This window comes from Xiphophorus couchianus, chromosome 18, assembly GCF_001444195.1.
Source record: "Xiphophorus couchianus chromosome 18, X_couchianus-1.0, whole genome shotgun sequence".
NCBI lineage: Eukaryota > Metazoa > Chordata > Actinopteri > Cyprinodontiformes > Poeciliidae > Xiphophorus > Xiphophorus couchianus.
Window position 1 is genome coordinate 7875273 of NC_040245.1, and position 24243 is coordinate 7899515.

The following is a 24243-nucleotide window of genomic DNA, read 5'->3' on the forward strand; positions in this document are numbered from 1 at the left end:
AGGTTTTGTGTGAAAGCATTTCAAAAATAATACACTTTGCTGCGGTGACTAATTTGAGGCTGCCAGCTTCCATTATGGATGTGAGCTGTGAGGACGATGGCCGGCCATGGCGTGTTCTGTGGCCGCTTCTGTTCAATCTGTCATCAACACCCAAGAGACCCCTGTCCTGTCAGCTGTCCTTTCTCCACATACTCCTCCATGTTTCCCCCTCCATTCATCAGGATCACCTAGCCCAAGCTCAACAACAGAATACATTAGGGACAAAGAAGTGTCCATTGTTGCTCTCATTTCAGAACGTGTTTTGCTCACTCTTCAAGGGTGTGTATTTGCTGAATTTGTCATAAACAATGTTAAATCAGTGGCAGAAATAGAACATTTGTGCAAAAGCAGCTAAAAAAAACAGCCAGAAGGAATCTGGGATCAGGGGGAGCTCAAGCTTGAAATCCCTGCAGCAGCAGGTTTGTAAACAGTCAGATCCAGACAGATTACTGTGCGGTTCAATCTAATCCAGGAATGTAAATAAACTAAAACACCACGACAGTGCTTGAGAGACCATTTCAAACACAAAAAAATTCCTGGTGAAGAGAAAGAGCACAAAACAAGTGGGCTTGAAATAAATAATGTGCTCCAGTCATCTTGGAAACCATTACTGCCACCCTGCATACCTGAGATAATCCTGATGGATTAAGATAACAATTTTACGGTGACTTGAGAGACCACATGCATCCAGGTTCATCAACAACCACAAATCTCTTTTGATTTTCATGCTTCCTAGATTGTCACTAACTAATGAAAAGCATGATGCTTATACTTTAAACCAGTGGTTACCAATTAGTCCAGCATGTTTTTTTGTTGTCCCCCCAGTTCAAAAAACTTACTCAGAAATAGTTCATCATCAGTCCTCTATAGAACTTGATGATATGCTGAAAAGGTAATTCAGTCATTTGATACAGCAGTATAGGAGCAGGGGCACATCTAAAACATGATGCAGGGCCCTTATTGGTGCAGACCAGAGTTAGACGCCATTGTTTTAAACATATTTATATAGGCCTGTCACGATAACAAATTTTGCTGAACAATTAATTGTCTCAAAAACTATTGTGATAAATGATAATATTGTTTGAAGACCTTTTTACACTGATTTAATGGAAATGACATAATAATGCATAGGATTTCTTGCCAAAGATAGATACGCTTTATTTTCTAAAAATAAAGCTTAACACTCTTAACACTGGAACTGATAAACAAAATAAACAAAACAACCAAAAACAAAAATAAATGGATTCTCAGTCTCCATTAATAAAAAAATGTACTTGCATAAAAACTAAACATACAGCTAAAGTGGAAATAAATACTGCATTCAACCAAAAGAGTGTAGGTTATGAAGTCTGTATATTATGTTGCCCTTCATTAATCATTAGATTTAAATAGAGAAGATGGGCATATCCGACTACCTCATGCAATAGTTCACACTACAAGATTTTTTGCTCCTATTTTTCCCCTTATGACAATCTTGGGACGTTGGTCTTTCTAAAATTGTGTGGTGTGTTACGGCAGATCGTCGTGACCGCTCCGATCTAAATCAGGGGTTTTCCCCGTTGTTGAATGTGACAGGTAGCCAATCAGAAAGCGCGGATTCTCCTCCGTGTTGTCTGAGGGGAAATTGAGGGGAATCCCAAACAGCTGACACTGTGCAACCCGAAGTCCAGCGGACATTGGAGATGATGTGTGGAAACAACATTAATGTTTATTCAGCATGCAAAGAATATAGAAATGACAAGAGGAGGAGTTGGAGCGAAATTGCTATTGCAGTTGATAAACCCGGTAACTTTTCAGCTGTTCTTCGTTAACGTGACATAAATAGGTTCTAATGATTTTCATTCAGTCAGGACTTTACGCTGACACTAGCCACATGCATTGCAGGAAGATTGTAGTAAAGCATTGATTAATGTCTGGTTTTAAAATTAGTTTACTGAACTTGTAGCCATTATTTTGTGCCCATTGTTGGACACCACACGGCAGGAACGAACCGATTGAACCGTTATACCTAGGATTTCTGTCGGCTAATGTGTGATCTCTCGTGTGCGCTGGGCTTTACACTAAGGAAATGAGGAAGGGAGGAGTCAGTGGAGAGCACTGGAGTTGAGCCTTTTTTCATTCAGTGTCATTAACAGAACGAGAAAAGGGCCGGAAGAGACGATAATGCCAATAATTAAAATGATGTCGATAGTTTTAATTTATCATACGATTAATTGATTTATCGTTTATCGCGACAGGCCTATATTTATACCAAATTCTAGAATTTTTCTTCTATCTTAGTCAAAGATCAGTTTAGACCTCAAAACCATGATCAAATTTGGGGCACCACATGGTTCACTGGTTGAGAAGAGGTTACGATTCTCAATGTATGTTTCCCCATTTTTTCTCTGCCCTTTCTCCTGTCCAGTTACAAATGAATAAAGGCCACTAAAACCCTTTTTTAAAAAAGTGAATTCTAAGCATACACCAAGTAAAACCATTACATAAACATGACAATTTTCACCCCAAAAAAACAAGAAAAAAAGTTTTCAAGTAGCTAATAACTGGTGCAAAACAATGGGTGGAAAACAATGCTTGAATTTAAATATGAAATCCAAAGTATTAGATCAGAGTTTCAAAACAGTGATGAGTGGGAGAATATACATGATGTTTAATGCCTACTCTCAAAAAATCCAGGTTGTGACCTTCTTACTCTGAAATCAATAAATAAAATAAGATACATTTGCAATAATTTGGCTGTCATTTTCAGGTAGTTGCATATTAGTAGCCAACTCAACATCTCACCTGTCAAAGGACTGAAACTGCACTGGCAGCACAGCCTGGGCCTTTGCAGCACAGTCTGGGAAGGACACTGGCTCAAGTCCAGCCTCCACACCCTCCATCGGGGCGGCAACCAAGCTCTTCAAAATCTCCTTGACATTAATGCCCTTCTTGGACTGACTAATGCTGATGACGGAGGAGGACGATTTGAGCACTTCGACATTAGAGGGTTCAGACAGAATCTCCTGGGACTTCTTCACCTCAGAGGAAAGTGTGGAAATGAGCGCATTCACAGCACTAACTCCTCCCACTTTATGATCCAGGCCAGACCCATTAAGGATGCTGGCTACCTGCTCATCCCCAATCCCAGAGTCTGTGTGGGGTAAGGAGGTTTCTATGTGAAGGTCTTCAGATGGCAAAAAAATCTCCTTACTGCTTGTGAATGAAAGTGGTGTTTCTGTAGAAGAAAGACACAAATTAGGGAGTTTCAGGCACCGACATGTATACATAAAATGAATAATAGCCAAAAAATGTGCCCATTGATGCATACAGTCTACAATTTTATGGCAACAAGAAGTGTATTGCGAAAGTATTGCTGCCTGTTGAACTTTTTTTACAGATGTTGAAGCATTACAACAACAAATTTCAATGCTTTCTTTTAAGGTTTGATTTTCTGAAATGTATTTTATTTCTAAAATAAATACAGTAGTACTGGGTTGATGTACATTGTGTTGTGAATTTGGGCCCTTTAACCTGATACCCTAAATGCAACCATCTGCACCAACCAATCAGTAGAATGAGCAGATATTTACCTGGACTGCTTTAAATTAAAAATATTTATAATGTTAGAAGGGTCCAGATGAAATCAAGATTTAAATTCAAATTTGAATCTGTGGCAAAATCTTAATCTTAATTCATGTCTACCATATTGATGAATGATTTTTGTGCTCTTTTGTGTTTCTGTGAAAAAAAAAAAGATAAAAAGCAATGTCTTAATAATTAGGACTTATCATGATAATAGTAAAATTTAACTAATGAGAACTGCAAACCTCCAAATCTGGCCAAAACCTAGTTCCTTATTAATGTTACTGCCTTTGGTTCTATGAGACCCTCCCTAAATATAAAAACATTCAAAAATATGATTAAATGCGGTTTAGCCATAAAATGCATTACTATGTGTAACTGACGTACCAAAGCAACCCATTTGATAAAGATAATTTGATCATTTTTGAACCAGTATTTGTGTTTATAGGTGTGAATACAATGGCAAACGTATTGTTAAAAATACTGTAGCAAATACTTTTTATTGTCACTATAATGAGTATTGTAATAAATGCCATAAAACACCATTATAAAGATTTTGGTCCATATTGTTTATCAGTAGTCTACAGATGCCCTCTATTCAATATCACTGAGCTTGAGCTATTTTGCGAAGGACTCAAATGGCAGTGTTTAGATGAGCATAGTGAGTTGAAACATACAAAAAAAAGCCCTCCTACTGTTACTGCAGTGAATGGTAGTGGTTGGATACAAATGCATATCACAGCTTTCATATCCTTATCATCAAATTCATAACCACATAATAACTTTGTGTTGGTCTGCATTCTAAACTCCTAATAAAACACATTGTAGTCTGTGGTTGCAATGTGGAAAAGATCAACCGACATTCATACTTTTGCAAGGCACTGTGTATGTTTAATAAAATGGAAAAAGATGAATTCAGTACCATCTAAATTATTAACAGAAAGAATGCATACGAGAGATAGCTTTATATTCAAAGCCAAAGAGCAAATATTGCATATGTAGAGTAAGCCACATGCCGAGGGAGCCTCTAAGATCCCTTTCCAAAGGCTCTGATTTTCCAGTGAGATTAACTTGACTTTTTTTCTCCTTTTTTCTTCTTCTTATTTTTTTATTATTAGCATGGGGAACCGACAGATAACATCTTACTACATATTGCAACAAAAAGAACATAAGGTAAAGCTAAGAAAGTTTATCTAGTTCTCCAATTATTTTTGAAGAGTTCCAGAAGCTCCTTGTCGTTTTGATTGTAGTTTATCCCGACTCAGTGGTTGCTAAAATGCAAGGGCAAATATATTAATATTCATCACATGCCCCCTAACGCGGTCAGCAGGGCCTGATTTAGCCTGCAAGTCGACTAGCTTCCTGGTCCATCAGACAATCGTCTGCCACATGCCGTCTGGAAAATTCCCCTATTTTCTGGAGAAATTTATGAAGGCGGCAGTGTGCCTTTCTCCTCCCAGCAACCTCTATGATCCCATTCTCCTCTGGTGGATTGCTTGCCTAATGGGCACTGACAGATGGGGCTGAAAATAGCAAGCCTGGCTCCACTGCCCCAAAAACCCACTGCTTTTTCATCTCTTAACTTCTCACAGCTTATCTTCTTTGCGTGGTCTCAGCTCTTTAAATTACACTTACATATTCCCTTTGGCCGCTCTCCCCTACTTCTATTTTATTTTATTCACTTCACCTTTTATCTCAATGAAAGTTGATAAGGTATGTTCACTCGTACATTTCACAAAACCAATTTCCACTGCTGCAGACATTGTGTTAAACCTTTGAGGGCAGCCAATGATTTCCTTTCATGTGACTTAATGTATGATTTATGATGCCAGGCACTTTCTACCTTTTATTTTAGAGTGGATGTTGATGCCTATTCAACTTTCTAACTTCAGACTTCAGCACAAGTCTATTTGCTTCCACACTGAATTATGTGCAGTGCAATTAGCAGAACTCATGAATAAATCATATTGAGCTGGTGGAACACAGGCAGGGATATCCCTGTTGTTATAGTGAATGAGCACTCAGCTCCTACAGCTGGCAACAGAACAAGAGAAAACACTCTGGATACTTAGCATTTTGTTAATCAGGCACAGTCTCTTCAAATTAAGATTAGATGAGCAGAAGAATGGATGCAACAAAATAAAGGGGCGTAGTACCTTTGCTGGTCGGTGAGTTGATCTCCTGGCGTACGCTGCGGCCTAACTGACAGCTCATCTTCCCAGACTCACACTGAGGCTCAAGGATGTCGCGGTATTTGGAAACCATGAGGACAGAGATGAAGTACACAACAGCCAAAGCCAAGAACTGGGCTTGTTTACTGTCATCCTGTGGGAAGACATCACAATAGTTATGTAGCTTTCTATTCAGATGGCTGGGTTTTCTTACAAACACAAACGTACATAAAAATACAATGCCACAACTTTCCAAAAATAGGTTTAACTAAAAACATCCATCTTTGCAGAATAGTTATTCAACATACTAACAAAATATGCCTATTGTTTTCAAAAGTAAGTAAGACTTATTGCACTTAAAACTCAAGTTTGCCACAATGTGAAAGTATTTACTAAGAAATCAGTTAGTGACAGAAACCAGACAATATTGTGCTTCATTAACTTTGACTGGTCCCCAACCCAGGTCCTCAGGGCTCACTCTACTGCATGTTTCAGCAGTTTCCCCACTGAAGCACAGTTGATTCAAATGATTACATTACATCCATGGCATGCCTTCAATTGCTGCAGAACCCTGTTAATCACCCATCCATTTAAGCCAGATATGTAGCGGTAGGGAAACACCTAAAACATGCAGGATAGTGGGCCCAGAGGACAAAGGTTGGGGACCACTGGTTTTGGTGTCAGTAAGTGAAGTCAGGGAAAGCATGAAAGGTGTAAGCTATTTAATAAAAGCTATTTTCTTCACACCAAGAAGTGACTGTGGTTTATTTCAGCCATGAATGAGTGAGAAAAAGCAGTTGCAATGTTGCTTCATCATAAACTTTGTCACAAAAGGCAACTCTTCAGAACATACTTTTTTTTAGAAGAAGCGAGCAGCAACAAATTTAGCAGCTTTTTTAGAGGGTTTTTTTTGTTTTGGTTTTTGGCCAGCAGCAGATGTTTGTCTCATATTGTCTACATAATTAATTACCATTCATGGCAATAAGACTAGAAAAACATTATCAGGAATCCAACAGTTCCTGCGAAAAAATTAGATTATGCTAAACTGAAAGCTTCATCAGGTCAAATACTTGCAAAAAACAGAAACCGATAATGTGTCACAAAACTGTTTGATACATCTCTAAATTGTGACAAACATTTGGTGTTGTCTGAAAAGGGTCAAACCAAAGAAGTCCACCTTCAATCCTCAAGGGCCAGTGTCATCTATGTTTAAGATGTGGTTTCTTAAACATAGTACCAGACCTTTTCAAGTGCCTGCTAATAACCCATTCATCTGATTTAGGTGGGTTGAACTAAAACACGCAGGATGTTGGCTCTTGAGGACTGACTTTGAACTCCATTGTGATAGTTTGATCAGGCTCACCACATCACGAAACACAACAGCTCGCAGTCTGTTGATGTCCACATCCTGCAGCAGCCGATCAGGATCTTTGATTGGAGACAGGTTAGTAGGGCCAGTTTCCCCAGATGTCTAAAAAAGAAATTCATCATCACTCGATTTGAAATTATTAAAATTAAAAAAAAGTTTCTTTGGAATCATAAAAAGGTGGATGTGAAAGAACTAAAAAGAAAAACCTCATGGTAAATTTTGAAAATGATCATGAAATGTTTAGTAACAGAATTTAGATTTGCAATGAACATTTTTATTATATCATACCTTGCAGGTCACAGCATTCTGCAAGATTTCCTGAGTCCTGTTGTTGTGCCTCTGTCTAAACTCCAGACAGTTCCTTACAGCCACACAGCAGACTGTACACAAAAAACACACCAAGCACACAAGCAGGGTCCTATTTCAGAATCAAATAAAAATTAAATGTTGATAACATGCATAACCTCTTTAAACCTAATCAGTTATCTCTGATGACTATTTGTTCCAGGCTGACGGGAAGGGGAGCAGGAGGAAAATCAGCAGCCAGACTGATTTCACACTAAAGCAGTGATGAGAAATTGTATGTTTGGAAAAAGGACACTGAAGTCTGAAGGCTATTTGCCGTCCCCTAAACTGCAAGTTGGGGACCGCAACAATCAACCAAATGCGAACTCACAAATACACAAACCCACAGGCACAAACACAGGGATAAAGATGAGACTTTATACAGACAAAAAACAGCTGACTCGAGAATGATTTAATTTCGAATGTAGCAATTATTTATTTTTGTTTGAGTACAATTCACTATTGCTTGATTACATTCACTGAAAAACAAGATATACAGAAAGGCAGAGGAAACCTCAGATTCCCACATCTAACAGAAACACAAAAGGCATTTGTGAAGAGAACATGACTGCACTGCAGATCAATCTCTCTGCTCTCTGGGAATTTAAAAATAAAAACTGCAAAGAAATCCTCTGAATTTACTACACAATTACCAAAGGATCCTTAAATTAATTAGCTTTGCTGATCAAACAGGGGATTTGAAGGGATTAGAGGAATTAATATTATGTGAAGCGAACACTATTGTATCTTCAAACTCAATTCAATTTCTGTTGTACATGCATGAATTAATGATACTGTAATTTTCCATCCCCTCCTTTGCACTGACATTCAGTCAGCAGGAAACCAACTCAGGCAAACAGAACCTACCCAGTCGGAGGCACTGGCGCATCAAACCACCAGAGGACATGTTCTTCTCAGCCTCGATCTCGCTGAAGTTCAAGGAGCTCGAAAACACCAAAACGTCCACCATAACCATGAGACGAGACAAGAAAGTGATGGCGGTTTCTGAGGACATGCCCTGCGTCGCCTCAATGTTCTCCAACTCAGTCTTGAATGATTAAACAAGAGAATTAAGTGTAAAACATTTAGTTGACAAGTTTTCAATTGAACCAATAGTCTTTAACAAAAGGAAGGCAGTAAGTATGAAAATATTTAGTACTGAAATAGAGTGGCTTGTCAATGCATGCCATGGCAAATTAGGAACTACATAGTTCATTACCATGGTTATGGTGATAGATGGGCTCTCTGACAAACTGGACATAATATTCCAAATAAGACAAACCAGTGGGAATTTAAGATCCTTTTCTAAAAAAAAAATATCAATAGGGTGTAACATTAAAAGAAAGTATTTTAAATGGCATAAGTACTGACCTTGACAGTCTAGTTGAGTGCCAAAAAAGATAAAGAAAGAAATATTATTAAAATCCATTTTGCCATAAAACGTCTCTTTGCCATTTATGAAATGGAATGCAAGTAAAACAAAAAGGTCAAAGTTATTGAAGTGAACAAGAGTATTTACAATGAATTCAAAATCAGGATGATCACAAGATGATCACATAACAACTATCTGCAGACACAGTGGTGAATTTCAATAGATTGTCATCAAAACTTTAATTCAGTAATTCAAAAAGTGAAACTTATTTATTGCATGGGCTAATTACACAAAGACTAATATAAATTAAATGTTTTTTGTTTATTTTTATTAATTTTGATCATTATGACAGCTGAGAAAAACCCCAAATTTAGTTTTTCAGAAAATTTGTAAGTTAACCGAAACAGAAAAAGAGAAATTTTTAATACAAAAAAAATGTGAAGTGGCATATAACATAATGGAGAAGCTGACTTGACAGTTGTTCACCCTTCACAAGGAGGGTAAGCAACAGAAATTCATTGCTAAATAAGTTAACTGCTCCCAAAGTGTTATATCCAGACATATTAATGGAAAGTATAGCAGAAGGAAAAAAAGATTGGTTGAAAAAGATGTACCAGCAACAGTGATAAGGGCAGCTTTGAGTAAATTGGAAAACAAGTTGATTTATAAGTGTGGGGCAGATTCCAGAGACAAGGACTTGAACTAATGTCAGCTCTTCAAAAGCCAAAGTACAGAGAGACATCAGGATATGATTAAACTACTCCTGACCCAGAGACAACTATAACCAATGAAGAGGCTTGTTTGAGTTTAAGAGAAAAAGACTGGGCTGTTGCTCAGTGGTGGAAAAGTCATTTTGTAGCTGAAAGTAAAATTTGCATTACACTTTTAAATTCAAAGTCCCAAACATTTTACATATGTCACTATGTGTGATCTGAATAAAAAATACATTTTGGATTGAAAAAGTACCACTGCATGCACATGCATATGTTATTTCTGTAAATGCAAGACAAATATAGAGCAAAGTGGTTGCACTTAAGATCCACTAGATGGCAATATTTCCTTTCCCTTGAGTGGGACACAGATGCACTTACAGAGGGAGAGGTGGCCGCTGAAAGAAGGGGCAAAATCCCTCCACAGGCGATGATTATGTTGTCTACCATTTGGGAGATGAGATGGATAGTATTGTGGACAAAAATGATGTTTTCATTGCTATTAACAAAGTCCATGACAGATTTGGTGCAGTGGCTGCAGAGAGACATGGGAACAAGGTTATCATCATAACAGTTTTGTTTTGTTTTTTTTTTGTTTGGGGGGGGGGGGGGGTGGAATTTGCATATACTGTACAGTATTTAGTCTGAGCCATTCTTATCTGAGCAGCGATCGCTGCACAGAAACTCCCCTCCAAAAAATTACAGGATTACCCCTTTGATCATGTTTAAAGTCCCTCTACAATTACTTCAGTTCACATAATACACTTAACACACCTTCTCCAGGCATGGACATCACTCTCCAGAGCAAATAGCAGGTCAGTGAGCAGTCTCTGGTGCATGGGTGACCATTTGAACTCTGGAATACGGAACATTGTAGTGCGGGGTCCAGGGCTGAACTGATGTCGCTGTTCCTCTGTTATGGGGACGGCCCTAAAGCCAAGGTCCGCTCGTATGTCCTTTTCCAGCTGAGAGACTGGGCGTCCATGCAAACTCTGATGGGAGAGCAATTTATCACTAAAACAAATACAGCCTGGAAGCATTCTACATGTAATGCTTGTAGAATGTGGAGGATAGATGGCAATCCAATAGCTCTTATGATGACCACAATCATAAAATAAAGAGCAATTGTCAGATCATTCACCATGAAAAACAAAAACTGACAGTTTAAAGTATTTAGTTATGTAACTTCGCTCTGCTTGCTGATGCAAAAAAAGTGTATTATATACTCAATGAGACTTCTAACATAAGATGAATGAGTCAACAAGATGCAGCATAAAACTGTTTTAGAATCAGAAACAATAAATTCACCATAAGCAATTTTGTAACTGGAGAGAGAAAAATGGCCTTAAAAGTGAAAGCTGCATGTCGTCAGTGACCCAATCTAGAGAAAGAGCCTAACCTCTAAAAAAAAAAAAAAAAAAGCAGAGGAGGGAAAAAAGAGAAAACCCCGAGCAACTGTTGTAGAATAACGTGTTGTCTCTTCCTCCCTTATGTTGCCTCAGTTAACTATTCCAGCAACCCAGATTCCTGAGTCTCAAAGGGATGATGCCTTATGTGCACCAGGCCTTCCTGTCCCCATTACATCCACAGTGCAGAGAAAATGATCTCTGTGGCTCTGTTGATACAGAACAGTGCTTTTGGGGCCAAACAGTAACAACCTCCTTTTCACCTTCCTCTTTGACGCAAGGGCTGCTATGTTATTTTTTAAAGTCATTCTTTGTTTCCTTATGTTTAAGAAGTTGTCTTATTTGATCATTTGTTGCAAATCCACAAAAAGTAAGATAAAGGAAATATTGGCTATGTCTACATTTTTCTTTGCAAACAATGACTTTATAAACTAAGAAATGCCTTAAGATTTCGCTGTCCTGTGAATCAGTGAACTGTGGTTGTAATACAACTTTTTCTGAGAACTGTTTCACATCTGTGTTGCATAAACTCAACAAACCTTTGATACCTGTGGACAGACATTCCAGCCCAGTACAATTTGACTACATTCTACAATTTTTTCTGCATTTCTTGTTTTTTTCCTTAGAAAAAAGAAAACCTGTTTGAAGTTACCCAACACAAGTTGTCTACTGAATTAAGATCTAGGGATTGGGGAAACAACGGCATCACTTTAGACTTGTTTGTCTGATCATGCGGTTCTCTTGCTGGTGTTTGGTATTGTATCTCTTTTAAAACATTCTTTTCAAGTAGTTTAATGTGTTAAAATGAATCTATAATCTCTGTAGGTCAATTGAACACAACCCCGTGTGAAACATCTCCTTAGTTTGACGCCAGAGTCACCATGCTTCCTCTCAGAAACTACCTATACACAAATAGGACTTGCTTTCATAAGTCTAATAACTGCTGCCCCATTTGCCCCGTGAAAGTGTTTATTAGCAAACTGTAATTTTATGGAGCTAAGACAGTCTCAGAATTTACAAATGCACAGAATGAGATCCAGAAATGCACAGGAGGATATCCACAAATGCACAGAACAAGATTCACACTTGCATTTTTGATGCAACCACAAATATATCTTGATTTACAAGCTGCTTCTGGCCCATGACTTGCACTGCATTTGAGTGAATTTTGAGACTCCCATGAAGTCTCAATCCACAAATGTCTTTTTTTATATATATTAATGGTCTATCTGATTGGATGATCAGCAGCCAATCAGATAGCTTCCTTGTTTCAGCCAATCATAAGAACAGACCCCAAAGTTTGTCGTTTTTTTTCCTTGGCCAATCTCTGCTTCACACTGTCATGGTTGCTAGGCAACATGAGTAAGGCTGAAGTGGGAGCGGGGACAGTTGGTGAAAACTAGACCCATAGACATAATAAAAGAATAGACGCCTCATGGACCACTTCTGCCTATTGCTGGGTTTCAGACATGTGACTCGGATGACGCGTGAAATTCAGATGGAGGGCCGGAAGTGGATTTCTCCGGTTCAAAACAAAGCAAAATTGATCACAAGTACGCTAATGCCCTAAATAGGCTGGAACAGAAGAGGTGTCTCATAACAATATATGTAAATTTAGGATATGATCCGTATCATCTCGGTAAAAAAGTCTTCTCTTGTAATCATGAGGATTTACCAGGTGTCGAAGCAATTCACATAACTAACTACTTGGAGCTGCCGAGTTCATATTATACGACGAGCCAGAAGAAAGTTTTCAAAAGCCTGGAGCATACAGTTATTTAGTTTCGAGTTGGGTCAAGTATTTAGGATCAAAAGAAGCATTAAATGACTGTTGACTTGTGCTATTTTAAGTAATTAGTCTATGATATCAATGCTATCACTAACAACAAACTAATCCATGTTATTTCTATGTGCTTGGATCTCCTGGCAAATTTATTTAGCTTCTGTAAACCCAAGTTCATGCTGGATGTATGTTAATGTTGAGTCATTGTAGGACGCTGGATTCAGGTTCAACATAGATCAACTATTCGATCCGATCTACATGTCCGTGTCTGAACACGAATATAGTTCGTGGCCAGACAAGTATACAACTCCTGTTGGTAAAATTCTACCTCATTTCAAGTCAAAGAAAAGGATCTGCTTTTACTTCAGCAAAATGGCTCTGATAGATTTAATAAGAGGAGATCTCTGGGTTTTAGTGGATGACTACTGTAAAGGAAAATGATTATTTAAGTGCTAAAATACTTACAACATGTGTAAAGGTATAGCTAACACTTTTATTGGAACAGTTTTCTGTTGAGCATGGAGGAGCTGACAATAGCAGACATTTAAACAAGCAGGGCTTTTTCCTCCCCCGCTGAAGACAGAGTAATAAATTTACACTCCGATAGGGGGCAAGAGACTTCTTGGCGCCTCTCCTCGTGCCAGACAGAGATGAGCACGAAGTGGCCAATACTGAGATAAGAACCAGACCTCTGAGCTGTATAGAGGAGTGTCCGGGGTTTCTTTGGGGCCGAAAACAGGTCTCTGATTGGTTGAACAACGGAACGCCTTCTTTGCATATATTAAAATACGGAAACTCCTCTTTGATATAAGATTACTACACGGAGCACGCGGAGAGAGTTTTTTCCATTTTTTCCTCTCCACGTTGGGCGCCGTTGTCTGTCTATGTGTTCTGTGTTCGTTTGTCTTCCCCTGGTGTGTCTTTATTTTATTTTTATGAGTTAATGCATATCTCTGTATCTCTGCAGCTTTGTTGATGAATTAAACTCTGTGATCTGTGACGTCAACACGCTGTGTTAGTTTCGTTTTAGCAGGACGCCGCCACTCGCCAAGGACTCGGGAGAAAAAAGAGGAAAGAGCCAAAACTTTTTGTCCAAAGCTAGCATTAAATGATCTTCTTCCTCAATACTACGCAATTCCTGCGATTGAAGAATACATCCGTCAAATCCCGGAGGAAGATTGGGAGGATTTGGCATTGGGATATATAGATGAGGGCATCAGAGAGAGGACCAAATATCTCTTGAGATATCTGACGGACGTCTTTCCAGATGTGGATTTGGACCTGGTTGAGAACCAGCAGTTAAAATATCGAGACTTAAAAGCCACATTTGAGAATGTAGTTTCTCAGGCCTTTGCCCAGGCTATGGCCATTGAAGAGACTATTCAAGATGAGTGCACAGAGATATTTAACATGCTTTTTTTTAAAGCATGTTATATCGACAGTGACATCTTCCTCGGATGAAGAGGACCCCACCGAGTTGCTCAAGGTGAGGTTAGGATTCAGTTCTTTGGTGAATACTGTTATAAGGTTTGTCCAGGATCTGATACAATGAGGCTTAAACTTGAAGAGCTGAGAAAATCATTCGAGAGAGAGAAAAGACACGATACGGCTTTTTGTAAAGTTGTTAATGTGTCGAGGAATCAGGGAGCCTAAGACATGTTTGCTGTCTTCGCTACCTGAGAGAGACACAAGAACGCATTGTTGACCAAATCTAGGTCGAAATTGAGGGACAGCGATACAAAATCCAGCAGAAATGGATTCCTGCTTTCTGTGATATCACTAAAACTTTGGGCTGTTCTGCTGGATGGACACTGTCTTTTATGGAGCACCAGGTGGTTGACAATGTCATTGTGTCGTCTAGAAACTCACCTGAAAAATCACTAGAAAAAAGAGGCAGCTTTGTTACAAGGTTTTTTTCTAGTGCTGGTAATACCATGAGAGGCTATTTCACTAAATGAGGGCCAATAGTGTCTTGCTTCTTTGTGCCTCTGTCGGTCGGGATCCATGACAGCTCTCTGTGATTCTGTCGATTCTGGCCCCAAGAAGCCTCCCCATGCCGCATCCGATTCCAGCGACAAGGTATCTTACCCCTCCACTAGCAGAAGAAATCTTATGTTTTTTTGAATAATAACAATATTTGTTATTAATCTGTTGCTAAGAAATGAGCACGTTTTCTGGTAAGGAAGTGTCACGAAAGAAACATCAGATGTTTATTTTTGCAAAACTTACTAACTGTAAATTTCTTGTGTCTACGCAGATAATATTTCAAAAGAGATTATGTTTTATAAACAATAATTAATTTTGTGTTCGTTTTTTTTCTGGTAACGAACTGCCACGAAGTATAAATCAGGTTTTTACATTTGTGTTGAATGTCTGTTTTATAATATATACACCACCAAGAAACAAAACAAAAAAAACATTTTCACTTTTCTGAAAAATTCACCATCTGACAATACTTGTTAACTAGTGTAAGATAAATAGGATTTCAAAAGTGCATCAGAAATCTTATGTTGAAAAACATATTACAGTTGTAATATGTAATGTTACAATATTACATATTAATATGTAACATTAACATTAACATTAACATTACATATATAGTTTTCGGGTAAACAAGTGCAACAAAGTAAACATCTAATTTTTACTTTTGCAAAATTTACCAATTATACATTTCTTGTGTCCAAGCAGATCTGCAGTATTTCAAAAGTGCTTATGCTTTCTAAACAATTGTTACTTGTTATTAATTTGGTGTTAAGAGATGAGCATTTATTTTTCTGGCAACGAACTGCCACAAAGTATAAATCATATATTTTTTTATGTGTTGAATGTCTGTTTTATGATATATTCACCACAAATTACAAAAAAATATATATTTTCACTTTTCTGTAAAATTCATCAACTGCACAATTCTTGTTAAGTAGTATAAGACAAGCAGCATTTCAAAAGAGCAGAAGAAATCTTATGTATTTTGAACAATAACAATGTTTGTTGTTAATCTGTTGCTAAGAGGTGAGCGCGCTTTCTGGTAACTAAGTGCCAAGAAGTAAACATCGGATTTTTACTTTTGCAAAATTTACCAATTGTAAATTTCTTGTATCTAAGCAGACAAGCAGTATTTGAAAAGTGCTTATGTTTTATAAACAATAATATTACTTGCTATTTAAGAGATTAGCGGGTTTTTTCTGGCAACAAACTGCAACGACGTATAAATCAGTTTTTTTACATTTGCGCTTAATTTTTGTTTTATAATATATTCACTACCAATGACAAAAAAAAAAACAACTTTCAATTTTCTGAAAAATTCACCAACTCATAAAATAAACAGCATCTCAAAAGAGCAGAAGAAATCTTATGTTTTTTTGAACAAATACATTTTTTGTTGTTAATCTGTTGCTAAGAGATAACTTAGCAACAGATAACGGTTTACTTTGTGGCATTTCAGGTAACCAAATGCCACAAAGTAAACATCTGATTTTTACTTTTCCTAAATTTACCAACTGTAAATTTCTTGTATCTGAGCAAATAAGCAATACTTCAAAAGAGCTTATCTTTTGTTAATAATTTAATTTGGTGTTGAGATGGGTTTTTTTTTTCTAGTAACGAACAGCCACGAAGCACAAATTAGATTTTTACTTTTGTGTTGAATGTCATATACTGTATATGCACCATCAATTACAAAAAAACCAAAACATTTTCACTTTTCTGAAAAAATTCACCAACTGCACAATTCTTGTTAAGTAGTATAAGACAAGTAGGATTTCAAAAGAGCAGAAGTACTCTTATGTATTTTTACCAACTGTAAATTTATTGTGTCTAAGCACATAAGCAGTACCACAAAAGTGCTTATGCTTTATAAACAATAATATTATTTGTTATTAATTTGGTGTTAAGACATGAGTGTTTTTTTTCTGGTAACGAAGTGCCACGAAGTATAAATCAGATTTTTACTTTTGTGTCGAATGTCTGTTTTATAATATATTTACCCGAAAAAACATTTTCACTTTTCTAAAAAATTCACCAACTGCACAATTCTTGTTAAATAGTATAAGACAAGCAGCATTTCAAAAGAGCAGAAGAAATCTTATGTATTTTAAACAATAACAATGTTTATTGTTGATCTGTTGCTAAGAAATGAGTGCGTTTTCTGGTAACCAAGTGCCACGAAACATCAGATTTTTACTTTTGCTAAATTTACCAACTGTAAATTTATTGTGTCTAAGCACATAAGCAGTACCACAAAAGTACTTATGCTTTATAAACAATAATATAATTTGTTAATAATATGGTGTTAAGACATGAGCGTTTTTTTTTCTGGTAACGAATTGCCACGAAGTATAAATCAAGATTTTTACTTGGTTGATCAACATGTTTGTGACTCTCCACATGCTATTGAGTACATTGTGGCTGTGGCTTACTTTATTTTCAATCTTCTATTGATCTGCCTTATATTTGTCATATATATTGAAAGCCATGGCTAAACAGCAAGCATTTCAGATGTCATCTTTGCTGGATTATCTCAAAACTGGATTTGTTATATATATATATATGAATTTGAGACAATCATTACTTCAGATTTTTTTAATTTCGTTGTCCTTGTGACAATGACAATGAAGATTTATCTTATCTTTTGAAAGATATTCTGCAATATACATTTTTGTGGATTAATCAGTACAATTTTTCTCATCCATAGTGTTATCAGATGTGCTGCGTGACCCAATGAAGGTGGCTCTCAGCTGCTTCTTCTCAAAGCTCCCCAGCCACTACTAGGCCTGCAGGACTTGTACCAGGATTTGGTGATGGCTCTGACCTCCAGAGGTTCTGGTGTAGGCTCACATATCATCAGCCTCTAGTCAGTCACTTTTGTAAAATTATATCACTTAAAAATTCATTACTTCTGAATCACATTGATGCTCAGGCATTTCCTACATCTGCAGAGATTTTTTTTCTTTTTGTGGAGAATGACTTTATGTTTTTTATGTTAGGTTCCTGATATGGACAAGTTCTGTAGATCAGCCATCACCATCTACAATAACTCTTAGACGAATCTGAATAAATGAGCTACAACACCATTTAATTTCCCTTTCTGATTAACAATGTATTTTTTAATTTTAAAAACCTTTTTACAGTACTTTTTTTCCTACATATTACAGTGTGCACACCAGTTTTGCAATCCCATTTTATCTAATAAGATGTCTGCACTGTGTATTAGTGCCCTGCTAAATTAGGCAGGTTTAGTAAAAATGTAGAATTATTGTTATCTTGAAAAGTATTAAAGTTTATACAATTGTAAAAACAAGAACTTTTCAGCCTGATTGCCCTGGTTGATGTAGCCATTTGTTTAAAGCAATTAATGTTAATGTTTAAAAAATCAGGAATTATATTTAAAGCAGTACATCAGTTTATTAAAATGTTCAAAACAAACTACATGTATAAAAACCTCAAGTTGAAAATCTCGAAAGGTCTGGGAATCCTTTAAAATGGACATGTTCTATGAAGGACAAAGTCTTGGTGGATCACGTTCTTTCACAGGATGCAGGAATTGTTCTCACAATCTGAAGGATTTCATGCCTCAGTGATTCCTGAGGGAGACAGAAATAAATATTTCCTTTTAATCACTTGCTGTCAGCTGATTTTTTAAAATTATATTCAGGGATGTACACACCCCTGAACTACAAATCAAAACCTTTTATATTATATTTCCAATGGAGGAGAAGGAGGGAAAGAGCGCGGTGTGTAGCATATTTTAGCAGACTGTATATTCAGCCTTGTATAAGTGTAAAAATATATATATATACTGTATATAAAAAAACTTAACTTCTTGTTTCTGAAAAGCTTGACTTAAGTGAATTATTACATTGCTATAATTTATCATTTAAGGACCTGGGCTTTATAACAATTTATAATATACAAAGGCTATTGTTATCTTGAATAAATTCAACTACATAGAAAAGGGCTAGCCTGGCGGTATGAGCATGCAGACGCGCTAGCATAGTTCGGTAGCACAGCTTTCTCACTAAAATCGCTAGCTAGTGTTGATAGTTGCACAATTACATTGCGTAATATTAATAATCATAATATGGGGATAAACAACTAAATATGTTAAGATAGATATTCCACTTACCGCTCGCTGCCAGAAGCCAGGCTGAGGTCTAAACTGGACCTTACCAAGCTCCGCCCACAACCGACCCACGTGACCGCAAGTCTCACAAGCAAAGCCTCGCGGCGCCTTGTTTCTATGTAAACTTGACTCCATTAGTGCATCATTTCTACCGGATTTTCAGAATATATCAGCTACTACAATGGACAGAGGAACTAACAAGTTCATGTCATCATCTGGGAGGAGGTTGCTGGTTTCTCAGTCACAAGCTGGTTGCAAACCTGAGGCCAGCAGGTGTCAGTCAGTTATGGTAGATCTGAAATTTGGTTTGATGACCTCAATATGAGAAGCTACAGACTGATAGGAGGAACCAAAGAGCTCCATAAAGGTAAAGGCAAATCTTCTGAAGTTGGGATATAATTAATTTAATTTCACATAATTACCACGGTAGAAGCCATTTGTTTGTTAAAATTTTATGAAATATATTTGTTCTATTGGATGTTTGTTGTGAATGAGGTAAACTCACAAACGAACGAGGTAATTAGTCCAACGTTTAGAAACTACAGCGGCTGTAATGCGCCACAGCAAAGGTAAACAAAGGTAAAATAACCTGAACAGGTGATCAACTCAAAACCACTCCTACCTTTTTACTCTCTCTCGCTTTGTAGTTTAAGCACACCGGTTACCGTGGCAACCGCCTGCGCCCCGTAAGACGAGCAAAGACGTTCAAAACATAACATTCAGTCCGTTACGATATCAAGTTTCCAGGCTTGATATTTATTTCTCGATTATTAATCAGCGCTTCCCTGAACACAGCGATGGTTGATTGACTAGCTGTACTTGGAGCTAGAGAGGCTAACACGAGTAACAGTTTAGTCCAAAGCCTTTTGTGCTAAAATAAAATCTTTAGTGTATGTCAAATACAGACACATTGCATATTGATCTGTTTAGCTAACGTAAGACTGTGTAGCAGACAGGCTTTAAGGTGTAGAAGTTGTATCAGTTCTGCCATTATGCTGTACTTAGCTAACAGGAAGCTAAGTGTGTTTGTGAGACGACCACGCACGTGACCACGTAGAATGGGCATCAGCCAATGAAAAGCGGCCCCTCTGGTATGGTCCATGGGTTAATGTGATTGGCTGAAACGTAAGGTACCCCAGCGTGGGGATCCGTTCATGTGATTGGCTGAAACAAGGAAGCTATCTGATTGGTTGCTGATCATGCAATCAGATAGACCATTTATTAAAAAAAGACATTTGTGGATTGGGACATCAGGGGAGTCTCAAAATTCACACACAAATGCAGCACAACTCACAGGCCAGTAGCAGCTTGTAAATCAATATATATTTGTGTTTGCATCAAAAAGACAAGTGTGGATCTTGTCCTGTGCATTTGTGGATCTCGTCCTGTGCATTTGTGAATTATAAGACTATTTTTCAGTTTGTTTCTTTACACGGTAGGAGATGACAATACTACCTATACATAATGCGGAAGAGCAGATAAATCTGTAGTTTTACTTGAAGTGGCAGGAACAAGAGCAAAGTTCTAAGAGGTAAGCTGCATAACTTCTGAAAAGTCCTTAAAGTAATCCTTCCAGCTGCAGGCTTTGTTAGTGTAGTGTAACAATCAATTAACCAATCAATTTTAATCAAATTACAATGTTCTTTAACATCTTGAATGACCCATTTTACTCGTATTTTCAAAACTATATAGACCATCAATATGGATTCGGGAAACATTTGTTTTTGTTCATAGCATGAATGACCTCAAACTCCACACAGCTATCATTTTAAATATACCCTTTCAATTAAGTATTGCATTAGAATGAATCAGCATCATTGGGTCTGTTTTTTGTGGGAGAAAGGGGATGGGGGACTCTACCCCATGTCATTATTTGCAATGGTTGGTAATGTTCAGCTTCTATCATTTTTTAACAAATTTGTATATGAAATGTGCGACTTAAATACAGGACAAGACTAACCTGTGTTGTGGCTGTTGTCTGAATCTTTTTCATCTCCTTCTCTTTGCCATCATCTGACCTTGCGGTTTCAGAGGCGTTGCTCCTCATCTCTACTGCACCATTCGTCTTATCAACCAGCAATTCCCCTTCAAATTCTGTTGTACCATCAGAGGTCTGTGGGATTTTGGAAAAGCCTTCAGTTTCTGAGTTCATGTTTTCAAGCACTTTTTTGAGTTCAAACTCCTCCTTTGCCAAGATGCTGGGTAAGGAGCCAGTCATGTGAGCCAGAAGGCCAATTTCATCCCTGGATCCAGTGTGATCGGAAAGCTCTGACCTCGGTAGGACCAGATGCTCAGCTAGGCTCAGATCCGGTAGGAGATTGTCCTCAATGCTGCCCGTCACCTTGCCAAACAGGAAATTGTTACTGTGAGGGATGTCGTCCTTCTCATCATCCAGTGTAATGAGAGGGGCAGCATTCTGGTCATTTATGCTGCCCTTTGGCATCAACATACTGCTGACATTATTGTCGAGCTTCCTCACAACGGCACAGTAAACATTATCCAACAGAGAATCCACTTCAACCAGAGGCCCGTTCTCAGATACTCCCACTGTCTCAGAAGACAGCTCTGTATCATCCATCTTCACCTCTGTAGCTTCCACCTTTTCAGCTTTGATGTCCACAAGAAGGTCATGAACTGCAACTCTGACTCCATCTAATGTATTCTCAGATCCCCTGAAGTCTCCCTCAGACCCCTTCCCTTCAGTCAGCAGGTTGCGCGAATCGGCACTCTCATGGTCTGCCTCACTGTCGGGGGTCTGGGAATGATCATCAATTTCTCCGATCTCAATCACACCTTTGATGTTTGAGGTCTGAGCAGAGAGACCACAGATGGTGCTGACCAAACCCTTCTTCCCTTTCTTTATGTTCTCCTCCTCCTGACGTTGGTACTCTTCATACATCTTTGCTAAATATTCTTTGTGCGCCTCATACGTCACCTGTAGAGAAAATTTAATGAAATACATATAGAATATACTGTAATCCTCTGAATATTATTTAAATAGTTGGCAGATTACTTAAAAGATCTGCCTCAGCAGCAGAGGTCAGTGTTTCTCTCTTTTGTGCTGCACTGACCTTAGAGTGGGCTATAGAGAGAGTGTCCACCCACACACGCCATCCTCCCCATTCATACTTGATGGCATGATAAAGCAGAATACGGAATATGTTGTACATCATCTCAGTCATTTTCTGTTCTTCTGAGTTTTTGGGGTTAATGTAGCCAAGAGAAAACATCCAGTCTTGCCATACAGAGCACTGCAACAGACACCTGTAAAATTCAAACCGTGAAAACAAATCTGCTTCATGTAAACTGGATAAAACATTAACAAGTTTATGCCTAGTAAATATTAGGTAATACTTTATAAAAGAGTCATACCAACAAACTTGTCAGCTTCTGTATGTTAGAGTCTTCTTGCCTTAACCTGATATTAGACTATTTAAATTAAATAGTTTAATGTAGCCCTATGAACCTTCAACGTCCTAGTACAAGGTTTTGTGAGGTTGAAGTGTGATTCTTCGTTTCCCTCAGTAACTGAACATCATTTGGCATTTTAGATGAGCAAAATTGGTTTCATAATGAAATTTGTTCATTTGAATTTTGTTTCAGTCTATTCTTTTGAATCTATTTCCTTTTTAATGGCACATTACATATTGCTGCATATAAAAGCTGAGCGTCAGCTTTTGTTGATACCTCAGTAGTTAGAAACTACTAAAATTACATAAAAAATACTTTTTATGTAATTTTAGACAAATTACATAAAAAGTTTGACAACCAATTAAAAATCTAGTACCAAAAACGAAAATATGTCTTGTTATACTTCCCCTTCATATATCTCATGACTATGGATACTTTCTTCTCTTACGGAGTAATTATATATAGGTTTCATGGATTCTCTGCCTTTTCTCCTGGATTCATTCATTGATCTGTCAGATATTTAATACAGCAAGTGAGAAAAATGTGGCCTAAGTCTACTTGCCGTCTGTTGTCTCGACTGCTGCTGAAGAGTTTGATCATATCTGAAAGGAAGAGCCGCCGAACCTCCATCAGTTCTGTGCAGGGGGTGGAGCTCTTCAGTAAATTTGCTACAACCTTGAGAATCACTGAAAAAAAAATACATTTACAAAAAAAATACACAGTTTGTTAATTCCAGCAATCAATTACCGTGGAAGGCAGAGCAACTTGACATCAAGCAGGCTTACTTGGATTCTGAATCTTGACAGTGGAGTCAGGCTCAGGATGAGGTTTGTGAACTACCTGTGTGCACACCTGCTCTGTCAAAATCTGGGATGAGGAGCAGTGAAAAGATTGCCATCACACTCACACAGTTCATAATAATTGAGCATTTATGGGAAAAACAAACAATGCAGTTACCTCATAAAGGGTGTTGTAAGTTGTAACAGACACAGTGTTGGTGTGCAGCATAAGCCTCTCGTGCAGAAGAGTAAAAAGGCTGTGTGTGTGCATGATTTCCACCTTCCTTCTGTTAATACACACAAGCAGAACGGTGAAGTGGTGTGTTTGGAACTTCCTAAGCCACTCAAATCAGTGAGTGCCATCAGCTTGCCTCCCTATGCTCATCCACAGGGAGCCAGGCTCTAGAGACAAGTGTCAGGAAAACTGCCTGCTGTCATAAATTGGGTGAATTTTGTCGGAGGTGTATAGGATAAAGAAGTTAGCCTGTCACCAGGAGTGGCTCAAGATACCGAGGCATACTACAGGTGAATAGGTTCAACAGTGACAAACTGAATAAGAAATGCTGTCAGCCAGAGCTTCTTTGTTCGACTTTTTTTTTTCTCCTTTCTTTCACATTGTAAAGCTTGGAAATTGGGCACTTAGAAAAAGAGCACCTTTTCTTTCAGCTGCATAAATATGGAAATTTGAAATGAGAGCAGCCTGATGATGTATTGCCTACTGAACTGTAAAGCACAAATGTTAAAAGAATGAAGAGAAAAAGACGAGCTTTGCTTTCATGAGACACTGTCAAGATTTTTCTGACAGAATATATTTCCACTGAACTGGATAAAGGTAATTTAGTTACAAACCACCGAAGACTTTGTTCTAAAATTTAATGTAAAAAAATTGTTTGTATTAATTCCAATGTCTGTATTTGCAGACAAGAAAGAAATAACCATAAATTTGACCAAAATTTAAAACTATGTAACTTTTGCTTTTTATATGGCTTCCAAAACCAAGTGTTATGCAGATACAAAATGTACGTTTTAAAATGACTTCTCAAACAAGAGCAAACACTGATCATTGGTACAAAACAGTATCATTTACACATTTGTCTGCAAAAACAACCTGGAAATAAAATACTGTGGGAAAGAGCCTTGATTTACAAGGTTTTATTTCTGCCTGCAGTAGCATAA

At 37.7% G+C, this 24243-nt stretch overlaps 1 protein-coding gene across 7 annotated transcripts in view; it reads right to left on the minus strand.

The window, feature by feature from the left end:
* The window catches only part of nbeab (neurobeachin b), a 229300-nt gene that overhangs the window by 114926 nt on the left and 90131 nt on the right, over positions 1 to 24243 (minus strand). For 4 of the 7 annotated variants that reach the window (XM_027999170.1, XM_027999169.1, XM_027999167.1 and 1 more), the window contains exons 18-30: positions 23246 to 23354; positions 23074 to 23155; positions 22851 to 22974; positions 21949 to 22141; positions 20838 to 21812; positions 10345 to 10562; positions 9952 to 10105; positions 8860 to 8868; positions 8356 to 8536; positions 7432 to 7523; positions 7138 to 7245; positions 5760 to 5928; positions 2824 to 3256 (exon numbers count right to left, since the gene is read on the minus strand). In XM_027999170.1, the coding sequence (XP_027854971.1) occupies positions 2824 to 3256; positions 5760 to 5928; positions 7138 to 7245; positions 7432 to 7523; positions 8356 to 8536; positions 8860 to 8868; positions 9952 to 10105; positions 10345 to 10562; positions 20838 to 21812; positions 21949 to 22141; positions 22851 to 22974; positions 23074 to 23155; positions 23246 to 23354 (2847 nt within the window). The remainder of the gene's footprint in view (positions 1 to 2823; positions 3257 to 5759; positions 5929 to 7137; positions 7246 to 7431; positions 7524 to 8355; positions 8537 to 8859; positions 8869 to 9951; positions 10106 to 10344; positions 10563 to 20837; positions 21813 to 21948; positions 22142 to 22850; positions 22975 to 23073; positions 23156 to 23245; positions 23355 to 24243) is intronic. The other 3 variants (XM_027999172.1, XM_027999168.1, XM_027999174.1) reach the window with 1 other exon arrangement.